We start from the raw sequence: 25,542 nt of genomic DNA, 5'->3' as shown, positions 1-25,542 counted from the left end.
TTGTGGACACTCCTTCTCATGAATGCATTTTTTCCTTTAAGTTGCACCTATTGCTGACACAGTTTTGCAAAGGCACACAGGTACACAGCTTGTCTAATTCCCAATAGGTTAGGACTCTCTAGAGCATAGAAACATGACTATGTTGGCTCCATTCCTAATTCCTGAGGGTATAAAGCCCCCTAGCATTTAATGTGTGGAACTTTGTTCTCTGGAATATTGATGAGGAGTTGGGGATGAGGTGAAGATCAGTCATCAGTCTGACCTCACTGATGCTCTTGTTTCTATATGAAATCAAACATTCACAGCAATCTTCAAAATCTAGTAATGCCCTTTTCTGGACACTAAACAAAATGTTTTATACCCTTTTAATTCTCTTGATGTTAAGCATCCCAATTTTTGTGACAATTAATTTTTTTGTAAACAGAATGCACCAGTAGCACAATACTATTATTGTCATGTTTCCCACCCATAACGAAAACATTTAGAATTTGTTTTAATTAGGCAATATTTTACTGGATTTGCACTACAAAATAAAATTATACTGTTGGATTATAAGAAATAAAATGCAGTCATTTCATAATTTAGATCAAATATCAGGTAAACAATTAACGAGATCACTGTTGGACCTACTTAATTGTTAAAAGTAATTTTTAGTTTTTACATTTGTTGTTTTCCAATAATTATGCCCCTAATTACTTCCCTACACACAGTGAGTACCTCCATGATATTCTTACAAGTGTGAAAATGGCTGAGATTAATGTCATATTGTTTGTGTTATGCACAGCTTGCACATTTTACCTGTCATTTGCATCAGCACAACCATCTATCAATGCACTGCACAACAGTACATGGCATGGCAGCTGGATCAGACTAGTCTGGGCGAGAAACGAGGTCAGTGGCTAACTAAACACAAGCCATCTGCCAGCGAAGAAGGTCAGCGAAGCAGTAGATGTGTTAATCTCTGTGTGCTCATCAAGCATGTTCGTGTTTTTTTTTTTTTTTTGAGGAAAAAACATAGTGCTGAACTGAACTTAGGGATTAAAATTTTCTCTGTGCCTCTGTGCAGAAAGATCGCTGGGTAGCTTAAAAAAAGGTGTGGCTGTGTTTTGCATTTGTGTCTGTGCCCTTGAATTCTTCTAATGTTTGATAAATTAGCCTAGTTTACAGGGTCAGCTAGAAGTCAATTCGAACTTAAAATACAGGCCCAAGATGTTCCAGTTTGTCTTTGGCAGTTTTTAGCTCCACTTACTTGCCCTTTATGCGATTTAGGTGTTTTAAATCTCTTGGAGCTAAAAAAAGAAGCAAGTCTTTGAATTTGTGGAATAATTAAGCCAAAACAGTGGAAGGCCCAGGGGTTTTCTCTGCTCCTGAAAAAGTAGCTTTGTAGATGTTTTTTCTTCACAGATGTTACTTGTTACTTTTTACAGAAACTGAAGGTGGTTTTCTGGGTGTTTTAAAAGAACACGAGGTAACAGTATATAGGGTTTTAGATCGTTACCTGTTATGGCTGCACGATATATCGTGTAAGCATTGTCATTGCGATGTGCGCATGCACAATAGTCACATCGCAGGACCTGCAATGTCATTTAAGGCAAATAAATTAAACAGGTCATGTTGTCACGTCAGTGTTTTGATTCTTGACACAAAAAGTAGATACACAGCGTTGTCTCTGTGTCTGTGTAAGTGACAGGCTGTTACTTCATGAGAAACGCAGGGGGGAGGGGGAGCGTGAGGAGTAAACACGAGGTAACCGCATGGCCTCCATCCACATGGTTTGGCACATGCTTGTAAACACACGTGTCAAAAGCTGTGCACCTCAGTCCAGCACAGTTGTGCACAGATATTTCCAGTTACAGCTGAATTCACACTTTTAATCCCAGAAAGAATGCTCTTATTTACCTTTTAATAAGCCATTTATTGGCTTGATTAAAGAGCCGATTACTGTTATTTTGCTGTTTTCCTCGTGTTTTGAGTGCTCGGCGCTGACTCAGCTCTTGATCGGTCCGGACATGAGACTCTATTACCTGTATAGGTACAGTATAAGTAGTATTTGGGAATGACACAGATCACTGATGTATGTCGATGTCTCTAATGCAAAAGAGTTGTTTTATTCTTATTAATTTTTTTTTCTGATATTCTCAATTTTCTCTTTCTTTTAAACAAGTGATGCTATAATTGCTGATTGTATCAATATTATATCCTTAACAATGTATGTAAAGATTTAGACAAACAAAAAAAGGTTTTCTGAAGTAGTGTGTCTACTGTCACTAGGGCTGCCACAAACGATTATTTTTATAGTCGACTAATCACCGATTATTTTTTATGATTAGTCGACTAATCGGATCATACGTTAATTGAATATAAAACACAGTTTATCACAATAGAATGCAGCTGCTATTATACAACCAACATTAGATTTCAGCTATATGCTAACTAAAAATAAAAACAATTAAAATCATAGTTCATTAAACCTTTAATGAAATATGCAGCTTGTTGTAACAGACAATTATTTTACTGTTTAGCATAAAGTGTAAACAACTGTGTAAAATAAGGATAAGGCACTGGCATTTATGAAACATCTCAACCGTGAGGTTGTTTGAACTATTATGAAAAAAAAGTATATTAATAAAAAATGCCTCTCTGTCCAGATATTGTGTACATTACCGTACACAGGGCAGCGGTCTGCACAGATCTGATTGGCAGAGGAGAGCGTTTGGTGATTTTACACCACACATGACTGATCTGTGAGTTTACTGCACCGAAAAGCACTGAAAACAGAAGCCACTGTCAGAATGAAATCCTTCTCTGTAGTTTATCGGTTTGGGACGGCATTTGTGACAACGTCTGGGTCCGGATCCGGATCGCGGTCCGCCTATTAGTGACCTCTGTTTTAAAGCTATCAAGATGAGTAAGTTAAGTACTAAGTTAACGCTCTGTTTACGCTAATTTTAGCAGCTAAATAGCAATTTAGCTTCTTCGTCATTTAATCAGCCACAACATGCCTCCTTTTCAGGTGCTCGTGCATCGCGGTTGTGCTGCCGAGGAAGGCAAGTTCTTCATTGCAGATATTGCATTGCACGCGTTTCACTTTTATTTTCTTGGTGATCCCACACTTTTGAGTTCTGTAGCGGGGTAGCCATGAAACCAGAGCCTGTCTGTATAATGTCCTGAGATGTCGTCCACTACCTACCCCGGTTTCCACTACTGCGCATGTGCATCCAGGACAGAAAGGCAGTCGCAGCAGTTTGGAGAGAAAAACAAAGAAAAAAAAAAAAACGACTAATCGACTATTAAATTAGTCGTCGACTATTTTAATAGTCGACATGATCGTGACTAGTCGACTAATCGTGGCAGCCCTAACTGTCACACTGATCTGGTCTGGTCTGTTGTGGTCTGTTTTCTTGACAGTGTGAACTGCTGTTTGCATTGATTTAGAGAGTGTTTGACCATCTCAGTGACATTTGACACCCCTCTGACCTTAAGTCTGAGATGGATTTCTCAGGAGGTCCCCAACTCATTATTGCAATGCAGCTAAAATATACTGTAAAGCATCTTACAATAATGTACTGCATTTTTTTTTTATTCAGAATTCCTGTTAAAGAGGTTGAAATATAATATTTTCTGTGTTTAGCTATTATTTGCAGAGCATACTGACACAGCGATCAGGACAGGACATTTGATAATGAGTTTTAAGTTATTTTTTATTTTTATTTTTTTTTGCCCTAGTTCTAGGTTTCCTTTACGTGATATAGTAAGTCGGATCAGGTCACCCCAAGCAATTATAAATCTGATCACTGGAAAATAGCAGTGCTGACAGTTATCTTAAAGGATGTGAATTGAGAAGTCTAATTTGTCTTCAGTCTGAAAATACCCTTACAGTATACAACTGTCAACTCAGTATTTCCTTCAATTCAGGCATTTTTTTTTACAGTGTGGACTTTCACAACCAACAAATGAGAAAAAATGGCCTTCACATTTGTTTTATCCTAATCTATTCTATTCTATCCTGAACTGTAATTGTTTTTTTCCTTCCACAGAAATCCTAAAGCATCCTCACAGAGAGTCAACAAGAGAGTGAATAATGATCCAGTATTGCGCATACAGAATCTCTCCACCCTCATACGTCGTATCAAAACATATTATCAGGTGAGTCATTGATTGAATTGGTTGTTATTACATTTCTCAAATACGCTTTTGTTGATGTTTTGCTAAGAGCTTGTTGGTAAATGTAAATTACACACTTAGACTTCGACCTGCACAAACTATATTTTTCTAACAATAAAATCTCCATGCACTACAAACATGTGTTCATCAAATGATGGTGAGATTAAATTGGAAGCAATGACACTGTTCCAAGCTCATTTTCACATGGAAACATAGCTATGCTTTGGTCACTCATGCTCATGCCTGTGGCTGGTGTGATGTGGGAATGCTGCCTGCTTTCCAGATGGTGCCACACGTTTTCCCCAGTTCTGGAGCTGTGCTCAGGCACATTGCAAATAGATTACACAGAGCATTCAAGCTCATAGATGTGGTTAATTCAATGTGTGTATTTGATATTAAGTGCCGAGGGAGACTTTAAAGTTCAGTTCATTGAATTTGTCAATGTGTTTTTCCTCAGAGTAATGAAATGCGAAGCTGTAATTGGCTACTGATCTGATGAGATTATGTCTCAAATCAATCTTGTTGAGAGCAGTTATTCTGTATCCATTGGCAGAGGTTTGTGGTGCAAAAAAGGGCAAAAATAGGAGGGTAGCACAAATGTGCAAATGTACATGTCCAGACATGAACGGCATTTTATTTAAAAAATTGCTGACTAAGCAGATCTAAGCTTTGTCATCCCAAATGATAAATAAGTATGGGGCGTTGTTTTTAACAGAATATTCTTTGGAAAAATAATGACATTTTAAGACCTTAATGCTACCTTTGAATTCAAGATTTATTTGAAAATGATGTGGCCTTCTTTCCAGGTGATAGCATCTAGAACGTCTAGAACTGGCCCTTTTATGTTTGATCAGAAGGTACACGTAGTTAGCATTTTGTTTTACTAAATCTAAAACATGCATACCCCCTCCACTTCTTCTGCATAAAGTACTATATGGTACTGGGTTGTTTGAAAGTGTGTTAATGTACTGGAAAGAACAGGAATTGTACATGACACAGCTTGCATGCAGTGGACTGCAGGAATGTGTGTAAAAAATAAAAATAAAAAATAAAAAGGTGAAAGCTCGTTCAACAGGGCAAAGAAATGCCTCTTTACTCCTGAATGATAGCTTTAAGCATATTTTGTGCCCTTTTTTCATAATCTGTTATTATTGGGTAAAACAATAGGTAGGTGAGTTGTCGAATCATAAAAGTAGCAAGAAAAATCCAAATATACATATATTAAGTAAGTAAGGCAATACATTTTACCCTGGACAGATGCTCTTGTTAATTATTAATATTTAGTTTCAGGTCTATCATTTTAGTAGTCTGTAGTGGTGTATAGCAACTAGTCCGACTCGCTTTATTTGACATTATTTCCAAGTGTTTAGATTTAGCCCATGCTAGAATTAGCTGATTAGTTGGTGTGCGATTATGTACAATATGTATTGTTTTCATTTTATTTTACTAAATAAAAACCATCTCATAGTGACTTTAATGAAATATTTAGCAGTTATCACACTGGAGATGCCACATCAGTCACTGAACCAAAAATGGAACAACAGTGTTAAATACAGGATGAATATTACACAAGTCAGTGAAGCATGGGGAGAAGGGGGGGTTAATCTGCATTGTGCTTCAAAAGTGACTCAATAGAGGCAGAGGATTAAAGACTGCTGAGTCAGCATAAACTAACTCTCAGCGGAGTAAACTTGCTAATTAACTCTCCTCACAACAGAGGGATGCAATTGACTTCAAACCAAGACTAGACCCCCCTCCACCCCCTCCACAATTCATTATATTAGAGCTTTGGAATCTCTGCAATAGGAGGGAGGAAATTACTTGCTGTACTGATAAATCAGCCAACGCTCCATTTCCATAATAATGGCACTATAATGCTGTTCCGACTTGCAGATTTCCGAAGCGGTTCTTAATGGACGAGGAAGGTTGTGGGCAGGGTCTCAGTCTAGACGCCTGACTGCTAAAATAATCAGAGGCTCTTGGAAATAGATTTTTTTTTTTGATAAAGCTGGCTGCCAACCAAAGGTTAGAAGGAGAATGAACATAGGGAATTTGCTAGGGAAAATATTGCTGTCTAAATAATACATAAAACAGCGATAGACTTTACAGCCTTCTGGTGAGTTCCTGTGATCACTGCAAAATATCAGATTACACACAGATGGTTGTTTGTAGCTGTTTTAAGGATGACAGATTGTTCAACAATTTTTGTTGATTTTTTTCAGACATAGTCGGCAGTAGGTGAATATAATGGTCTTTCTTAGTCCTTGACATAGTCCAGAGACTGCATACCAACCTCATATAGACTAAGGAGTTCACTGGGAACCAGAGGTAATGATTATACAGCATGACATTGATTATGTCCTCCACTTTCTGATGCACCAGTGCAGTGCTCACTCACATATGTCTTGCCTTTGTAATGTGTGCAGCATGTGGCTTTAAAAAAAAAACACATGAATATCACTGTAAAAGTTTTACTTTTTTTTTTTATGTTTCTAAAACATCTGAAATACTGATTTCTCTGGACAATACAAGTTTACACAGATTGATTCAACACCACTTTTGAACATGGTTAACATAAAAGCTCCTGTTTTGCACAGTATTTCTTAGTTTAGTGCTTGACAAATATGTACATCCTAACAAATGAAATAAAATCTTGGGTACACACTGTCTACAGTTTTGGGGTTGTCCACATTAGTGAATCAATAAAGTGAAAATTGAGTTGTGTTCGGTCGAAGTCACATCATAAATCATTGTATATAGTTAGGGGGCTTATGCAAATGTTGTCTTTGCAATGGCCAATATCTTTTAACATTTAGCAAATAGTATATTAAGCAGCCAAATAATAAATATATAGATTATAAATTAGTCCAAATTCATACATCACTGAGAAAATGCTTCAGACATTTTTCAGTAACTCTCTGATTTAGTTTCATAAATGGTATGACTAATTATTACAGTATTTGAACTGCTGGCCATAAACTGGCCATGTCATAAGACCTTTCATGTGACCATTTGCATTTAATATCTTTGCCAAGAAATGTGAGCTTTCAACTGTCCCATTATCAAATGCCACAGACATGTTAATTGGATTATGAGTCTTATAAGGCTTGTCTTTTCACTGTCTTTTGAGTGTCTAGACAATCTGTATCTTAAAGGACGAAAGAGACAGTGCAAACCATTGAAACCTCACTGACTTTACGCCTATTTAAATGACGCACTTAAAATTTGCTACATTCAATATACGAGGCTGCTACAGTGGTTACAGTATCTTGGTCTACCCTATTTTGAAACTTGTGGTCTGTTTTTGGCTGCAAGTTAAACAGTGCTTCATTCTGGGCCCAGCCCTCAGTCTCTAAATACATGTGACTTTTTTCAATCTCGATGTTTTTTTAAGCAATTACGTAAATGTAGGTGACGTTTTTAACCCAGCACCCTCCTTCACCCTTATGCTAAAGTATTTTTTCCCCACATCTGTGAGCCTCAGTCTGTCCTGGCCTTTGAAAACACAGCAGCCTGGTTTGTTTTGCAAGCTCAGGGTTGAAGTCACAGCTAGTTGGCTGACAAATACAAAGGCTGCCTGTTAGACTTCCACTTTGGAGAGCAGAGGGAATGTTTGTTTTTGGTTATTTTCCCCCCTTTTTCCGTCTTGAAGGCATCATGAAAAAAAGGGGGCAACTGCAGTGGGATATCAGAGTTGGTAAATGTTTAAAATTAACGTTAGTGTGTGAGTTATGTGCAGAATCAATGTTTTAGCTATTAACCTATGTAGCTATGATGTGATGATTCATTGATTAGGCTTAACAGTCTACAGCACTATACATGCTTGTGGCCGTGCTTATAGAACTGGTTTAGCTGGAGGCTTTAGATGTTCAGAGAAGATACATTGGCTTAAGTATAGTTTCATGAAATACATAATGCACTTGTTTAATTTAATGTATGCATGTAAAAAATTGACAATATTTGTCACATTTTTATCTACAGTTTAATGGAGTAACTGTATCCACTGATAATCATGTTATTTCTCTCCCTGTTTTAATAGCTGGTTACATGCCCATTGTTTTAGCTTTTTGATAGCTTACCCACAACACAAAATATTTTTTGCAAACCTTTAATTACAAATCGATAGTGTTTTTAGATTGTATACAGTATAATACTATACATAATGTTGTGATAATTTTCTACACTCCTAGGTGTGATACAGTCTTACAGTTATAGCTGAAAACCAACGGTAGATCTTTAGAGGGAAGAGTTGTTAACCACTAACTTCATTTTGGTTTTAATGCTTTGGTGGCTGAAGGGCTTGCAGTATGCATGTCAGTTTGTGCATTAGTTTATTAGGGCATGTACTTTATATTGGCTAACTGCTTTGTGTGGATGGAACGGCTGCAGGCCAAATTCACTTTCATATGCAGTCTTTTACATTATATATCATAATGCCCACATTCTCTTCCAGGCATGCTACTGTGGACTGGATTGGAAATATAAGCCATGTGGTGTGATACCTACAATTTAGTTCTGTATAGAACCATCAACAAAACTTTTCCCACCAGTGTGAAAACACAAAGAAGTTTTTCTAGATGCAACTGGGTTTTTGTTTGGTCATAGATTTTTATAAAATTGATTGCCTTTATTAAACAACTCTTAAACTATAGCATGTGTGCCGACATGCTATAGTTTGTATAGTAATGTTAATTTCTCTGAATCTTGAGCCAATAGATCCCCATAACAACTATTCTATTTGTCTCATATTAGAATTATGGGCATAGAGGCACATCAAGGTCTTAATATGTGCAAAAAATGCTTTTTAATTATGAGTCTGACTTGCTGTCTTATAACAATTCCTTATTTTTTAATTAAGTGGTCCACAGGAGACAACAATTACTGTTATACACCATTGAATATATGTAAAGGCAAGTAAACAGTCAGTTCTTGAAGTTGATGTTTTGAAAGCCCAAAAAAAGGGTAAGCGTAAAGATTTGACAAGGACCAGATTGTGATGGCTAAATCAGTGTTTTTTACTTTGTTCTTGGATGCATTCCCCTGTACATATTTTAGTGGACTACTTGCTTTAATGTACCCATATCAAGCCTCATAGTGCTTTTTAATGAGCAGATAAAGTGGATAAAGTGGAGATGGTGCCTCCAGGACCAACATTTACAATAAATGAACTAGATGACTGGGTCAGAGCATCTCCAAAACATCAGGTACATCTTGTGGGGTGTTCCAGGTATTTAGTGGTCACTAAAAGTGTTCAAAGAACGCAACCAGTGAACCGGTAAGTGATTATAAGCACCTCAAGCTCATTGATTCACTCCACCTTACTACTCACACAAATTGTTAAGGGATTTGCTATTAACTTATTAGTATTGATGCCAGAGACCACAGTACTCAGTACACAGTACACAGTACTCTCTCGCACTCTGTTTTAGATTTTAGCTGTTTAAGTGTTGCCAATGTCATGGCTAATTGGTGTATGTATACATATCTCACTGAGTAGGATTTGAATACCAGAAAGCATATTGGTTTGAAAAGAGCATGCCACATATATACTATTGTTAGCCTGCTCATTGTCTTGGGCTGTTTATTGTGAGAGTGAACCTATTGTCATGATTCATCTACTATTTTTTTCCTCTGCTCCCCTTTTATTTCTGTCTCCCTATCAGACAGCAGTGAAACCTCTTACTGAATTTCAGCAGCATCTAAGCAGAAGCTTATTCGAAAAGGCACAGAGAGCTGGAGAGAGAGAGAGAGAGAGAGAGAGAGAGAGGAAGAAAAGATGAGAGCAGCATACACATACACACACCCAAAATCTGCACAGGGTGAATCAACCCACCAGCATTTCCATGGCAACCGCAGTGTCTGCAGAATGGGTGTGATTCAGGTCGTTAGTGTTCTTAAGGCATGCAGAGCGACCGTCGTTTCCAGCACCTCTGCTGGACAATCGCTTGCCTTGTTCCTGCCACTGCCCCCTCTATCCAGACGGAACCAGGACTGAAGGGGAAATGAAGTGTTCTGTCAGTTCATTCACACGCACACACACACACACACACACACACACACACACACACACACAGTAGCCACACACAACAGCCTAAGCCAAAGAGCTGCAGCTGCATTTAGTGCCTCCTCCCTGCTCCATGCCACTGCCGCTTTACGACAACTGCCAAATAGTAAGTGCTTTAAACAGCACTTACCACATAGATAACATGTAATAGACATCCATCAACTGATTGGCCCACATTTAATGCCCACCAGCTTCTGTCCTAACCCTTAATTCACTCTCTAGCCTTGTCCAGATGATACTATCCGGCTCACAATAGACTTCCATGGTCTGAAATTGGAGCTAGTGCTCAAGGTCATCAGCAGTGAGTTTTCAGTAGCTTTCCTTTGTGGCCAAAGAAGCAAAGGCAAACAAAACACAGCTCTTTTGTGACACATGCTAAAGCCATGCTACTGTTGGCACTACTGTTGGCAGGTAGTTCAGATTAGATTTAGAAGAAAAGCAGAAACAAATAAAGGAAAAGCCCCTTAAGATAAGTAGTTACTGTTTTGGGTAACCTGCAGGCAGGTTCTTCACTTTTTGTGAAATACACACTCAGTGTAGACCTATATATATCTACTGGAGACATCACTCAATGTGTACTGAAATACTGAAAGTTAAAGGAAAACAGTATGCAAATCAATCATGAAGTGTTACCTTAGGGGATGGTGAGTGAGGTTGAACTTTGGGCAGCATGCTCATGGCAAGGGCAATACCAGGTAATGGGTGACAGGTGGAAGTGACGTTCCATTTCCACAGTTGCAGTGCATCCACCTAAAATTCCTTAATCCAAAGTGCCATGTGCACCAGCAACACGTCCTAGAAGGCATTGCCACCCCCAGCAGAAGTTGGTGATGATGATCATGACCGAATATATAAATATATATAACATCTGTGAATATTGTGATGTTATTCTATTTTTTTATTGGCATAGCTGTACAGTTTTAATTTTATGCTTTGAAATAGGGTAAATTGCTGTCTACCCTCATTTGATTCATTCTGTTTCACAAGGCAGAACAGGATGTAAAAAAAACTCGCACACTGTATGAGGTGTGAATTGTGAAGCCAGAGGCGTGTAGGACAGCCCCCCAGAACACAGTGCTGGTGGTAGTTCTGTCACCTCCACAGTCTTTTGTTCCTTTGTTGCTTATGTTTTAGTATACTCAGAATATGATGCACATGTTGCTCATACATGCTACACGGTTCATATTAAACCGCTCAACATCTCTCTCCAGCTGTTTGCTTTGCCTGTGGCATTTGTGAGCACTCGTACAAACATGTCAGTAGCTTTTTTTTGACTGCAAGTAGGATTCATTTTAAAATGCTGTTTCAGTGAATCGCCTAAATTAGAATGAATAGAAGACTTTTGTGGCAAACAGGGTTATTGTCTGCCTGTCAGTCAAGAGGGTTTTATGAGCTTTGTTCGGTAAACATAAGAGCTTGAGGTGATATGTGTGTGTCTAGTGACAGTGGCAGTGATAGGGGGGTTGCAAAGAGTGTCTGTATTGTTACAACAGTGACAGGTGTGTGTGCCTGGTTTGTGTGTGTTTTTGTCCTTTTTAGACCAGTAATATACTTTCACTGTTGCTATTATTTACAGATGTACTGGTGAGAGAATATAGCATACTGCCATTGTTCTGTTTCTGTACTTTTTTTTTCCTGTTCATCTCAAAAATGGTAAATGAACCATGCTGGATGTAGTGTGTAGACAGTAAGGATGTATCTGTATGCAGAAGTTATGTAGAGCCCATGCTTGTGAAATTTTGTTCAGCATGATTTTTCTTTCTACCCTGCGATTGGATTGGCATACTGCCAAGGATGTATACTGCCTTCTGCCCGATGCCGGCTGGGATAGGCTCCAGCCCAATGACCCTCATGCATAAAGTGGGTATTGACAATGGATGAATTTTTTCTCTCCACTATGAAATTTTCGGCTACACCTTTCGGTTATTTTGCATTGGTAAGATCTTTATTATGACCGTTCAGTACGAACATATATTTGTTAAATTGTTACAACATTGTTGAACATTTGCCTTCTTTCTTTAGCAGGACCAGTGGTTCTGACTATAGATGGTACCTTTGCTGCAAGACCACTGGTCTTTATTTTTCCAGTACATAAAATGGTGACAACCATACTTTTGTGAGGGGCATTCAGAAAATATGCTGTGATAATAGATAATAGATAAATAGTTACAGAACTTCTTGAAGGTAATGTGTTGATCCACAAAGGCCCCACCTTGCTTGCTAACTAACTTACAGAACTTACAGCTAATAACATCTTGGAATAAAATGTTAGAATGTAACTGCTACACCATGTACGGTGGAATGAAAAATTTGTATAACTGGCTACAGAGATGTACTACTAGCGATTTTTCATACTTATTATAAGGAAAAGGGCCATAAAACATTGCAACTACATTAAGCTAAAATAATGCAATGGTTATCTTCACACTACACTTGTTGGTTTCTTTGTCTGCTAATGCAGCCATATTGCCAGCTATATCCGATCCCTCTGTTTGGAGTGTATGTCTGAAAAATCCATTAACTTCATTTGGAGTGCCATGTTGCACTGTACCCTACGCCTCTGTCCCAACAAAAATCTCCTGACTGATAGAGGCAAAGGATGAAATGGCATTAGCCCTAGACAGTGTCTTTAGACAGGTGGTGATAATGTTATGGGTAATTGGTGTAAATAAAATGTTTACTTTCCAAGTTACATTACACAATGTAAAGCCATACTGCTGAATGAACCAAATGGTAGAAAATATACTAATAGTGTTTTCTACTGGAAGGTTTTCCGACAGATTGTTTTGTATCCTGTCCTTGGTCATGTCTTTTGGATAAGCCATGTTTTAGCCTTGATATCCACCCCTATTTTTGGTTGCGTCCCTAATGCTCTGCTGATGAGAAGGTAGCTGACTCACAACATGAACCCAGCTTCTAGCAGACCTCTGCTCTGTGACTCAGATAGTCCTTGTTGCCTTATTTGTTGTTATTAGATTTGCCTGTGGCGTCAGAAATCTGAGCTGCAGTGTTTGATCCAAAACTGTTACTCTCAAAACATATGTGCAATCATTGCAGGCATTCCAGGGATACATACAGGATTGTAAATTATAGTGCTTGAACAGCCCTAGAATGTGCACACATCTTTGGTATGAAAGTCAGCCTTTGTGCATCACCTCCTGGTTTCAGCCTCAGCTTTTTACTAACTCTATGTTCCCTCTGTAGAAATCCTAGATTCTTCTGATTTTGAAGGGCGGTCCCTAAGGCCTTAGAGGAGCAATGAAATAACACAGACCGCTAACTGTAAGAGAAATGATAGAAGATGAAAGCTCCTGTTGTCTGAGCCTCTCTTTGCTTACCTTAGCTCATTTTTACCCCATGAAGTTGAATTTTCAGGCACACGGATGAATAGAAGGGATTATATTGTTCTTGTCAGGGGGGATTATGTGCAGCAATCTTAAAGATTTCATTCGGTCAATTTCGAAAGAATTAATCTTAAATTCTGTTTAAAGGGCACAGTGCTGTCGGCATAGACATCACAGTTTAATATATATTTATTAATTTATTACATTGTAATGTGTCATGTTGAAGGCGTGTACCCAGTTGAGGGCCTCACACCCATCTTTTAGAAAATGATTTGTATATACATGCATATAATACACAATTGACTCTTAAAATTAGAATGAATTATTAAATTATGACATATATTAGTGTGTTCTGTAGTCTAATACCCATTTTTTTTTTCATTTCACCCCCTACTAGGACGATACAGTTTGGTATATAATAATTTTAATAAAACATCATGACCATCTTAAAGAATACTGGAATCATTTATGGCCTTTCTATTATAAATTATGGCCTTTCTGTTATAAAAGACTGATTAACTGATTGTACTGTGATGGATCTGTTTTTGTGCTGTCCTACATGTTGTACTAAATTTGTCAGAGGACGAAACCCACATTTTCCCCGATTGTTGCTGTTTGAAACTCTCTTCTAATTGTTTGTTGCTATCATAACAAAAAGATAACTTTGTGGCAAAAGGAGAAGACATTCTTATGTGTATGTTAATGCAGTGATTACTTATTATTTCCAGTCAGTTTAAACATTGCTCATAGTCTTTGTCATTAAATCAGTGCTTTTGATTGTGTGAACACAAATATTATAATAAATCTTTAATTGAAAATATACATATACATATACATACAATGGCAGCAATGATTCGTTGATCTGTCTTTCTGTATCTTTCACATTAAGTAATTGTAATTACTGATTTAATTAACTTATTTAACATATTATGTAACTGTTAAAATATGTCAGAAGTGTTTTCCTAGTATAAATCTCCACAGTTTCACAGAAGCATAACCAAACACAAGGAAACCTTGACAATATGAGAGAAAAACTCTTGTATTATGTGAGTGGAACTGTGGGGGAAGCTTCTTTGTCTCCAGTGGCTTTTGGTGTGAAAATATCTGCAGCCACTCGTTCAAAGGAGGCCATTAAGGCACTTCGTATTGATTGCCAATTGCAGGATCAATTACAACTGAATAAGTGCTGACTGTGACAGCAGGTAGTATGCACAGCTGAGAAATAGAAAGAGTAAAAAGAATGAGCTGCTAAATGACACTGGTGTGTGTTTTTTCTTTCCTTCTAGGAGACCCTGCAGCAGCTAGTGATGATGCCTCTGCCCAATGTGCTGGTGCTTGGCAGGACCCCACTTACTGGTAGGTGTCCCATATAAGCTGACACCAAATGCTGGGTTCATCCCAATCCCTAGGGTTTGCTATACCTGCTTACGCTGCAGTTGTAGAATTATACTGTGGGGCACACCCACAGAGGATTTGCATGTAGTAGTGCTTTTTCTGGACTGCAGATCAATCGGCCCTCTTAGCTTGTGAATACAACAGCACAGGTACTGAATAGAGCTTGAAACACAGCTTTTTTTAAAAACATTTTTCCAAGTGTTACTTATTATTATATCCTATCTCTTGTATGCTGTAGATTTCTTTCCATTTTGTTTGATGGTCACCACCCATTTGCCAACAAAGGGTGTTAAGGTTAACATATGCTTCCTCCAGGTTACATGGAGTTGATCAGCATCTTTTTTTTAATCTGTCCAGCACATTTTATTAGGGGCACCATTTTTTTTGTTTAATTTATATGACACAACAGATGTTTTATTTTCATTTATTTTGTATTCCCATTTTGGCTCATTTAAAAAAAAATGATGTAGTAAAATACAGTAAAAAAAACATATTAATAGTTTTAAATGTTGTTTAAAGGCAAATTACTTTTTGTTCAATGTGGTGCTCATTGTAATGTTAAAAACACAATATATATTAAATATTATAGGTTTATTTTCATTCATTTTAAATCCTTAGGTGAGTATTGACAATGACAATAGACATAGAAAATAATTTTGAGACAGCATGATATATTTTAAATACTGCCAGTATATGGTATTACTGTTATTCTGTCCAAGCTTAATTTCAGGTTGATTTTACTGTCTTATTTTATAAACTTCAAGGATGTGTTGCAACATGGCAGAAGGCATGTCACTAATAGAAATTACTTCATTTATAAACTGTGTTAAAATTTTATTTAGTTATACATGATACTAGAATACTAAATGACCTATAAAGTCCCTTGTAATATAATGTATGGAAGTAATATCACAGTCATCCAGTTAACATCTAGTTCTGTCATATTCTGTACATTATCCTGTACAGGCCTGTATGGTCATCATAATTTATATGTGCGACTGCCTCCAAGACAAATCAGTGTTGGTCTCCTGTGACCTTTGCCACAGAGGCTTTGTAGAACAGTGGTTCTCCATCTGAAAGTGGTTGGCCATGTGGCTTTTATTATGCAGCTATTAGAGCCCTGTGGGGGATGGGAACATTATCAGCTCTGTGGGAGTCTACCCAGCACTATGAGGAGTTAGCTACTGATGAAGTCTTACTTCTCTCTGTCTGACTTTTAGCCTCTCTATATCACTCTCTCTCTCTCTCTCTCTCTCTCTCTCTCACACACATACACATTCTTAGGTTCTTTTGATATGTCTCAGTCTTGCTCTTAGTCTCTCTATCTTGCTCTAGGTCTTTTTTTCTTCCTCTTGCTTTGTCTAGGTCGCTCTCTCTTTCGCTGAGACACACTTTCTCTCTCTCTCCCCATCCAACCATGTGAGGTAGAAGCATGTTGTGACGCAACCCCACTGTCCTTGCTTGGTGATCTTCTTGCCCTGTGTCTTGCCCTGCCTTTAGTTCAGCGGTTGCCCTTACTCACTTGTTCACTCCAGACCACATTGACTCACTCAGCGCACACATGACTGTCTAACAGGTGTCCTGTTTGCTTGTTTTTAGATCAACACCAACAACTGGAGGATAGAAATGCTGAGTCATGACAGGTGCACTTTATTTAGTGTCAGCCAGAAGGAAGCATAAGTCACCACTAAGGTGGCTGTAGAATTGTCCATTGAACAGCTCCGCTCACTGTGTTGGCCCGAAAAGCAGCGTAAGAGGAAATAATTTAGTACAGTAGTCCAAGATTCTGCTTCTTCTAAGCACAATAAAAAAAATAGTAATAAAAAAAGAAAGTATTTCTTACATTTGGGTATTCCATTTCAAGCCTTTTAGGGCTAGTTAAAGGTTAAAAATTGTGATTGGAATCTTCCTTGGGTATCAAAGCAGTATCCACTGCACAAAGGCTATTGACTTTAGGGACTAAAGGTGTGCAGAGGATCACCAGTTTATAATTAAATGGGCCAGGGACAAATCTCTGTCAAGCACTAAAATATAAAGTAACATTCACAAATGCCACTTATAAATTTACTATAAAAACAGAAGCTTTATGTTAGCCATTTAGCGTCAACTTCTTGGGGCTGAGGGGCATCTGGGAGGTGCCATTCCGTATAACGTTTTTTTTTGTTAAAGGGAATGTAAAAAAAAACATTTTCTTGTTTTGTATATATTTCTTCATACTGTCCCATGTTTTTTCTGATTTGGGGTTGTACTATTTTCAGCTAAAATCTAAAACTCAAGTCTCAGATCTTTTGCTGATTATTATCCCTGTATCATGCCTCAGTGATAATGGACAATTGGGTGGCCTAAGGCTGGCTCTGTCGAGAACTGCTGCTGTAGAGGATACTGTCATTCATGAGATCACAGGAAACTATGGCATTATTAAGCATAGGGGTCCCCCAGAGGAGCTGTTTCCTTTTCCTGTTCAGCAGTCATTGTTCACAGGAAGAGGTGGAGCAGGCCAGGGTTAGTCAGTGTCCTTGTGACCTCTCTTTTCCTCTCAGGATGGAAGGATGGTGACGAAAGCTTAGAAAAGAACTCGCAGTTCCGTCACAGCAGACCCCAGAGAGGACAGGGGTTGTTTTAGGCGAATGTTTATGCTCGATTTTAGAAGCCTCCCCCATCGCTCCCTCTCTTTTTCTCACTCCCTTTTTTTCTCTCTTCTCTTTTAGCTCTGCGCTCTCTTCTGAGCCTCTTTGAATAATTCATCCACTGCACACAGACAACACAGCAATGTCTCCTTATCTTAAGCTAGCATGCGGGGAAATTTTCACTTTCTTTCAAAGAAGGTGTGTGTGTGTACACTTGTGTGCATGCATATGTGTGAGCAAGCATTTTTATTTTCAGTGAATAAAGCAGATTTTCCATTCAATCACATATACTCTTTCCTTTCTGGATAACTCAGTGTTGCCAGTGTAACCATCGTATTTAGTTTGTGCTTGAGTGCTGCAGTATTCTTTTCAACCTCATGGAAATAAATGTCCTCAATGGCCACTTCCTTTCTAATCTCAAATTAGAGCAGTGCTTAGGCAGTGAGTAATAAGTATGTAGTTTCAGATTTGTTGATTTTTCGTTTCTCTTGCACATTTTAAATCTTTTTAAACAGGGTTTTCAGCCTTAAACATAATTTATTGCGGATGCAAAGTTAAAGGGTCTTCCACAGAACTGCTGTGTGTTTTTCCATGTGCCCAAATATAGACTCCATCCCTATCTGGCAGCCCTGCTGCTGCATTTGGTGGTAATCCGTGCTGCTGTTGACCAGTGAGAATTAAATATAGGTCACTGATGGAGAAAACATTAATGCTTTTAAATATTTTCCTTTTTTTCCATTTAAAAAAACATCCTGTTTGTTTGCTAAGCTGATCCTTTACTGAGTATCCTACATGTAGTCTATCCAAAAGTTTAGACCATATCATAAAAATCAAAATCATGACTGAATGTCTAAATGTCAAGAATGTTTTCCAGAGCACACTGGAACAGTATGGTTTTATTGTTTTATCATGTGTTTTATTTTAAATACATCCAGTAAACATATATAATATACATTCAAGACCTAGGTAGGTCTAGTAGTGAGGTAAAAAAAAAAGCTAACTAATAAAAATGTTTATGTGATCATGATTTTGTAGAATCATGGTTTGGAACAAAACCACATCTTTGAGGACCTAAGATGGGCAAGGGATCTCCAGTTTGTTTACAAATGCATAAGAACGTGATAAAGAATAATAAAGAAATATTGGATATTTATTTGTCTATAGTGCATAATATCATTACATGATTAAAGTAACTGGGAAAAATTTAATTGCTTGAAGGCCGAGAGTGCATGTCCAAGCTGAGCAAACGTGATCTTCAATCCCACTGATGGCCCTGTATCAACAATCATCATTCAACATTAGCTGATAGAACCACATGGGCAAGAGAGGCAAATTCTTTAATTCTTTAAAACTCTTTAATACAGAATTTTATTCACAAGTGCCCCTAAAACTAAACTCTGCAAATCGAAAGCCTTATGTTATTCATGTTTAGATGCGGCATTGACTTGCCTGGGCTATAAGGCATCTGGAATGAACCATCACACAGTGGAAATGTGTATACCAGATCTTCATTGGAAGATATGGATGTATTTTGCCCAAGAAAATAAAAGAAAACACTATCATCCATACAGGTTGTCTGTATGGTATTGAGTTGTATCTGTAAAGGCAGATTTGTTTTTTTATTTAAGTTTTTCATACTGGTCCAACTTTTTGTGATTTGTGGATATAATTGCCACAAATAATGTGCATTATTTGGGGTTTCTCTAAATGAAAAGAACACACAATTGCAGGTCTGTCATGTGCTCACAGTTGCTTCACAGCTTTACTTCCACTGTAGCTAAACAGTCCTACTTTCTAAGCCGTTTGTTTATTTGTAATTGCCCTGTCTTAGAGCTCCACCCTCCCTGCACAAGTGGACTAATCAGAGCCAAGTGGCCCAGTTGGAGAAACCACCTGTCTTTTCCCCTACGAGTGCAGAATCCCTCTTCCTAATTCTGCAGTGTTAACACTTCAGCTCCCACAGCTTCAGCTTCACCCTGCCAGCCTATCATGTTGTGTCATGTCTGAGACCACCATGATGTACAGATTTTCTGAAAACAAGCCAGATGCACTGTTGGATTATCTTAGGTAGTTTTCCACAGTTGAACAGACTGAATTTAAAATTATTTCTTTTTTTTCCCCTAGAACAAGGCTTGGCAGAAATAAAGAAACTCTTGTTGCTGTTGTTGGGGTGTGCTGTCCAGGTGAGCTCATGCAACACCCACTGTTCCCACACAAGAGCAACTGTATTTCTGAGTCTTCCGAGATGCTTCAGATTGTATTAAATGAAACGTGAAGTAGCCACTAACGCTACCATCGTGACAGGTGGCAGAAGTTGGCAGCAGGCCAATCTTGAGATCTGTGTGAGAAGCTGTCGGCAGCACAGGAGGGCCTCTCTGATCTAGTTCCACACATGCACGCTTAACACACACAAACACAATAAGTTTGCCTATGCCAAGTACAGTGCTTCACTTTCAACCTACATCAAGGCTAAAACATTGTAGCTAAACACTAAAATAATGAGACTAAATCTATCATACACATTCACACCTTTTTCTTAAGTGAAGTTTCTATGCTTTACATGAGAAGCAAAAAAATGTTAAATTTATAATGTATCATGATATTACTTTGAGTAATTTTTGGACAACTTTACTTGATCTATTAACCCTTAGATTGTAACAAATTAGAACAGACTATGCAAAAAGTATAGAAGATATAGCTTTCTTACAGATCTTCTTAGTAGTGCATGTCTCGCATTGCCAGACTTTGTGTCCTCACTTTCCTTGCGTGTTTGCAGTGTGAAGAAAAAGAGGAGTACATTGAGAGAATCCAGACGCTGGACTTCGACACAAAGGCAGCTATTGCGTCTCATATTCAAGAGGTAAAAAGCAGTCCATAAAACTGCGTCTCTAAAATATTTAAACTATGTTTTATTGAAAGGGCTTGTATATTACAGCAAAGATGCTTTAAAATGAATGTGAATATAGTCCGAGGACATTTTGTCTAAGCCTTTCTGATCGTGTTGTTTTACTCATATACAATTTGGATGTGTTTGTACCAAGATCAAAAATAACTAGCACTGAAAGTAGTTTTACGTAAACTTAACCATGTATACAGTTCATAAAAGTTGGAAAGAAAACTAAAGCTGTTGAGTGTTAAAAGTTGAAGACAAGCTAAAGGCAAAACAATTTATAGAGATCTGAACAAAAACGTAGACTATACCTGAGCTTCACAAAAACTAAGAAATTCTAAGTATGCAGAGTTCTGATGAATGTAGACAGTTGTTTATACAGTTATTTATCTCATATTAGTATATTTTGTCTTTACTGTTTTAAAATAGATTTGAGTACATGTGCTGCTGTTTTGAAGGTTACACACAATCAGGAGAATGTGCTGGATCTACAGTGGCTGGAAGGTGGGGAGGCTCCCCCTGAAGACCTGGACTCACTCTCCAGAAACCTGGCTTTCCATCTCAAACACCTGGTGGACGAGAGAGACGAACAGCTGGAGGTACCGAAGTCTGAATGAACAGACTATTCTATTGTAAAACAGCTGTTATATTCTCTAGGGTTTCACATTCCAAAGTTTTCTATCAAACTGGCATTTGCAGAATAGCACTGAAAGCTGCTGTGTGTAGACTGTGCCCTCTAACAGTCAGTATTTCAATGTTGAACAACTTGAGATGTACATGTGACCCATGTCCTTTACTATGTTGCAAGCCATATCACACTTCATCTCAATGTACTGTATCAGTATAATTGTGATACTAGTATTTCCCCCATATCATGCAGTCATATCTATCTTTCTAATGTCTGCTGCTAAACACTGAATCTGCTCTGTATGAGTGTCTAAACGCATATGCAGTGTTTTGTGCTTCAGGTGAGGCTGATTAAACTCAGCCCTCCCACAGAGTTGCAGTGGCCTTTGAGGGCATTCCCTGTATCTTCTGCTCCTCTGGGCTTGGATAATGATCTACAGAGCCCCACTTGTGGCCAGCCGCTGTTCATTAAAACACCATTTCCCTCCCCTTTTTTTCTTTGCCTCCCTGTCTCTCTCTCTCTCTCTCGCTCACACTCACTCTCTCAGTGATACTTTTTTTCTCTCTCTCTCACCCTATCTCACACTTTTTTGCTCCCACACATCACTTGGAGCAGGGATTAAATTAAATTGCTGATTACAGATATATTCTTAAAATGTCCTTCCTGTTCCTCTCAGTTCAGCATTGGTCACTCACATGCTGACCCCTCCCTTACCTCCTCTAGCACAGGCCCCACAGAGCAGGTCCAGTCTTGTTGGCCAGTTCTGGTGGCGCTCTGCTTATTGTCCTTCTGGTTTTAATTTAATGAAATCATCACGGCTGGCTGCTCGGGCTAGCACGGCATAACTGCCCCAATCTCTTTCCTCTCCCTAATTGGAGACCTCACGCAGAACGGAGGAGGGGGAAGGTTGCTTATATTGCCTGACGAGTTTACTGTTGCACAGTATACAGCCAATGTAATAATACACCCTCTAAATGCCTGAAGTGGGCTCTTCCTCATGACTAGCCCATGGTGTTTTCTCCATAGAAACAGTAAAAAACATGTGGTTCTGTTGTTGATAAACAAGAGAGAAGCAAATCAGAAACTCATCAAAAATAGTTTTCCTCAGTGAAAAGCAGCTTGCTTTGTTAGAGTTTCTGTGGTCCTGAAGAACCATTTTCACGACTGTAGAGCAGTTTCCAAACAGGGGTAAAGCTTAGTTTTATATCACACAGCATTTTAAATTTTAAGATTTTTCACTAAAAGGAAAATATAATCTTTTTCTTTTGATACAGCTTTTACTCTTTGGCAAGGGCATATTTACACTAGAGTTTGGAACATTGCTATAGAGCTTTAACAGCATTTGGCTATAAGAGCATTAGTGAGGTCAGGTACTGATAATGGATAATTAGTTATTCAAAAAAAGGCCACTCAAACTGATCCCTTATTAGTTATTGGCTGCAGCTCAAACACTTCAGAGAAGACAGTTCTACTGCTCCACATCCCATTGCTACAGGGGTTATACCACTCTAATAACCAGATTACATTGTGCATTGTGAGACATGTGGATAGAGAATTGCAGCTGTGTGACTGCTCCAGAGCATACTATTATTTTGGCATTGCTTTTCTGTGACAATCAAATAAATTACTACATGAGTCACCCAAAAAGTAGCTGAAATTATTTGTTATACAGAATTGTTCTGTTTTAAAAAATGTGTGGGTACCATGTTTGGCGAGTTAATAGTGCCTCTTTGCTTCCAGACCATTGTGGAGCTGACCCAGGAGAGAGACTGTGGCCAGTACTCACCCCCTGCACCCAGTGCCCAGTCACCTAATGACTCACCCAGCATGCGGCGAACCGAGAGCAGGCAGCATCTATCTGTGGAGCTGGCGGACGCCAAGGCAAAGATCCGGCGCCTCCGACAGGAGCTGTGAGTAAAGCCCCACATTTAACATCTCAGTATTGCTTGTGTTTTAGCACATGGTGCTGTTCAAAATAGGACTGTCACACTACCAGAAAAAGTATTAGCCAAATGTTACTGAATTAAACTGTGAAACAAAGAAAAGAATAAAAGTACTTATACACATTTCTTTTAAGCTTAGTGCATGTAGGTTTTGCTGCAATAACCAAAGCCCTAAATCAGGCGTCCTTCAGGTCAAGTCATCTGTAACAGTGCACGTCATAGACAAACATTTTCTGTTGCAATGAAGCCCATGCTAGAAGAGTCAATTTAGTCCCATTACTTGCTTGTTTGAAGCAAGCTACTGCACTGTTTGGAACTCCTAATATGCTATATAATGCATATTATTGTTCAATTTCGAGTAATCTAAGGCACGGCCTCACTCATACCGTAGATGTTTAATGTTGTATAAGCACCAACAATTCTAAAAATTCCCATTATCAACTGCTATAAAATGCTTGCGATGAAATGATTGTGAAAAAAAAAAGAGTTAAAGAGTAAAAATCAATTGGTGCATCCTCAGTAGCACTTTTAATGGATAGTTGCAATTCAAAGTGTCTTACTTAAACACAAAAAAGTATGAGAAGACATGTGACGATGTGCCATATCTAAAGGAGATTGTGCTTCAAATTGCATTTAATTTGGCTGCTTAAAATTAGCCAACATTTTCTACATATCATCGTGGTTCATAACTGTTGGTGATTTTCTCTAAAATTCCTGAGAACAGCAAATGCAAACGGTCAAGTCAGGGAGAAAAGTCTCCCTGTTGTTGTCAGAGACAATATTTTAAAATGATTACAGTTTCCCTTATCTCGCAGCTTTGCTTTGTCTGACTGGGAAAGGCAGAGCACAGGAGCTTTTTGCAGGCTTGTAAATAATTGAACTTCCTCCTTAAGTGGACATTAACCTTGAGAGACAATACACAGTGGTATGATTTAGCGGTAGCGGTCACTCTGTTGGAGAAGCAGTTTTATAATGAGAGGAAGTTGATATTAAGTGCATTGTAGCCAGCCTGCCTGTAGCCTTGCTGAGCTTTTGAGAGGATGATCTTGTTGTGTACCTGTCAGCACCTGCTTTGTTCACTTATGTATAAAAATAAAGGAGTTAAAAAACAGCTATGTGCTTCTTGGATTTGTACAAATGTGAAGCAAATAGTTCTAATTTCTCCCAGCTCACTCTGTCTAGAGCCTTGGGGATCTGACACACATATAACAGTGTTTCAAGCCTCCGTTAGATGCTGTTGGCCTAGTTATGCCCTGACCCTGTCACAGTGATGTCAGCATGCTGAAGAATGAATGTGCAAGGCAATTGTTGGGGGACGTAGCCAGTGTTAGCTAGCGTCCACCGGGCCTGACTCTGGATCAGATATCTGGGGATTTGGCCCAGATCAGACATAATCTAGCATGTTGGATATTCTTCAAGCGTCTTTGACCTACTTATGGAGTTGTTGCATGTTCTTGTCTTAAGCTCTACACAGTCTGAGTTCAACAAAATCTCTGTTTATCACAGCGCATTTGCTTTTGCGTTTGTCGTGCCCTATCTCCTTCTTGTTCCCATCTTAGTTAGAGCACTGAAGGAGAGAAAGAGGACAGGCTATTTTTGTCAACGCAACGAAGCACTAAAAAAAGACACATTCATCTCTGCGCTGCAGCACTCAGGCTGAGCAAACAGTTTTGTTTTGTTTTGCTGAGTGTGTTGTAAGCCTAGGATGGAGTTGGGTTGAGTATAAATTTTCTATACAGCCATCAGACATTGTGGATGTGCCCCAGCTGAGCACTATACATTAGATATATACTACAACAATATCAGAAAAGTTTAGGATGGTATAGAAAGTACAAATTAAAAAACTTACTGGAACTGGATTGGGATTAAAATAGCTGATACCTTATTCATTAAAATATGCTTGAATCAGCCCCAGTCCTGAGTCAGCGGATTGGATCAGGATTTTTGGGCGTTTTTCCAGATCTGAGAAGCTCCTCCCTTTCTGTTTTGCTTTACTTTGTAAAATAATAGTGTATCAAAACCACATTCAAAAACTGTCAAGTTCCAAAAATGCATTTAACTTTGACACTTTGATTTATACTACTTTTTTCATAAGTGTTATGTATTATCACTCAATTGGCATGTAATGATTTCCAAATTTCTGATGACAACATTGGTTTGGCCAGCACACATAACCTACAGAGAATCTGGAGATGTCATTGGTGATACAAGTTTCCTCTCCAAGCTTCCTCTCTTAATGCTAGATGTTTAGATCTGGATCTTTGTAGAGCAGCTGGGTAACTATGCCTATTGTACAAAGCACTAAACAAATACACTTTGACTAAGTTAAAATATGATGCTGTACAAAGACGAAAAGATGAAACAGTGTCGCACAAAAGTGTGGCAGCTGAAAATGCAGCATTGAAAGCGCTTAGTGATGCCTTTTTTTTTTCGCGGCACTGCTAAGAGTTCCTGAACCACCCCACCTTGCCCTGTCAGCATGCAATA

General features: G+C 38.4%; 1 protein-coding gene across 8 annotated transcripts in view; it reads left to right on the top strand.

Moving 5' to 3' along the window:
* The window catches only part of LOC103039205 (girdin), a 61,716-nt gene that overhangs the window by 9,301 nt on the left and 26,873 nt on the right, over positions 1–25,542 (top strand). For all 8 annotated transcript variants that reach the window (XM_022681869.2, XM_022681865.2, XM_022681867.2 and 5 more), the window contains exons 3-8: positions 4,038–4,146; positions 14,859–14,928; positions 19,719–19,777; positions 20,371–20,454; positions 20,943–21,083; positions 22,853–23,022. In XM_022681869.2, coding sequence (XP_022537590.2) covers positions 4,038–4,146; positions 14,859–14,928; positions 19,719–19,777; positions 20,371–20,454; positions 20,943–21,083; positions 22,853–23,022 — 633 coding nt within the window. The remainder of the gene's footprint in view (positions 1–4,037; positions 4,147–14,858; positions 14,929–19,718; positions 19,778–20,370; positions 20,455–20,942; positions 21,084–22,852; positions 23,023–25,542) is intronic.

The sequence above is a fragment of the Astyanax mexicanus genome, chromosome 25, assembly GCF_023375975.1.
Source record: "Astyanax mexicanus isolate ESR-SI-001 chromosome 25, AstMex3_surface, whole genome shotgun sequence".
NCBI lineage: Eukaryota > Metazoa > Chordata > Actinopteri > Characiformes > Acestrorhamphidae > Astyanax > Astyanax mexicanus.
The sequence above is the reverse complement of the archived record's forward strand: the minus strand, read 5'-3'. Positions and strand labels throughout refer to the sequence as shown.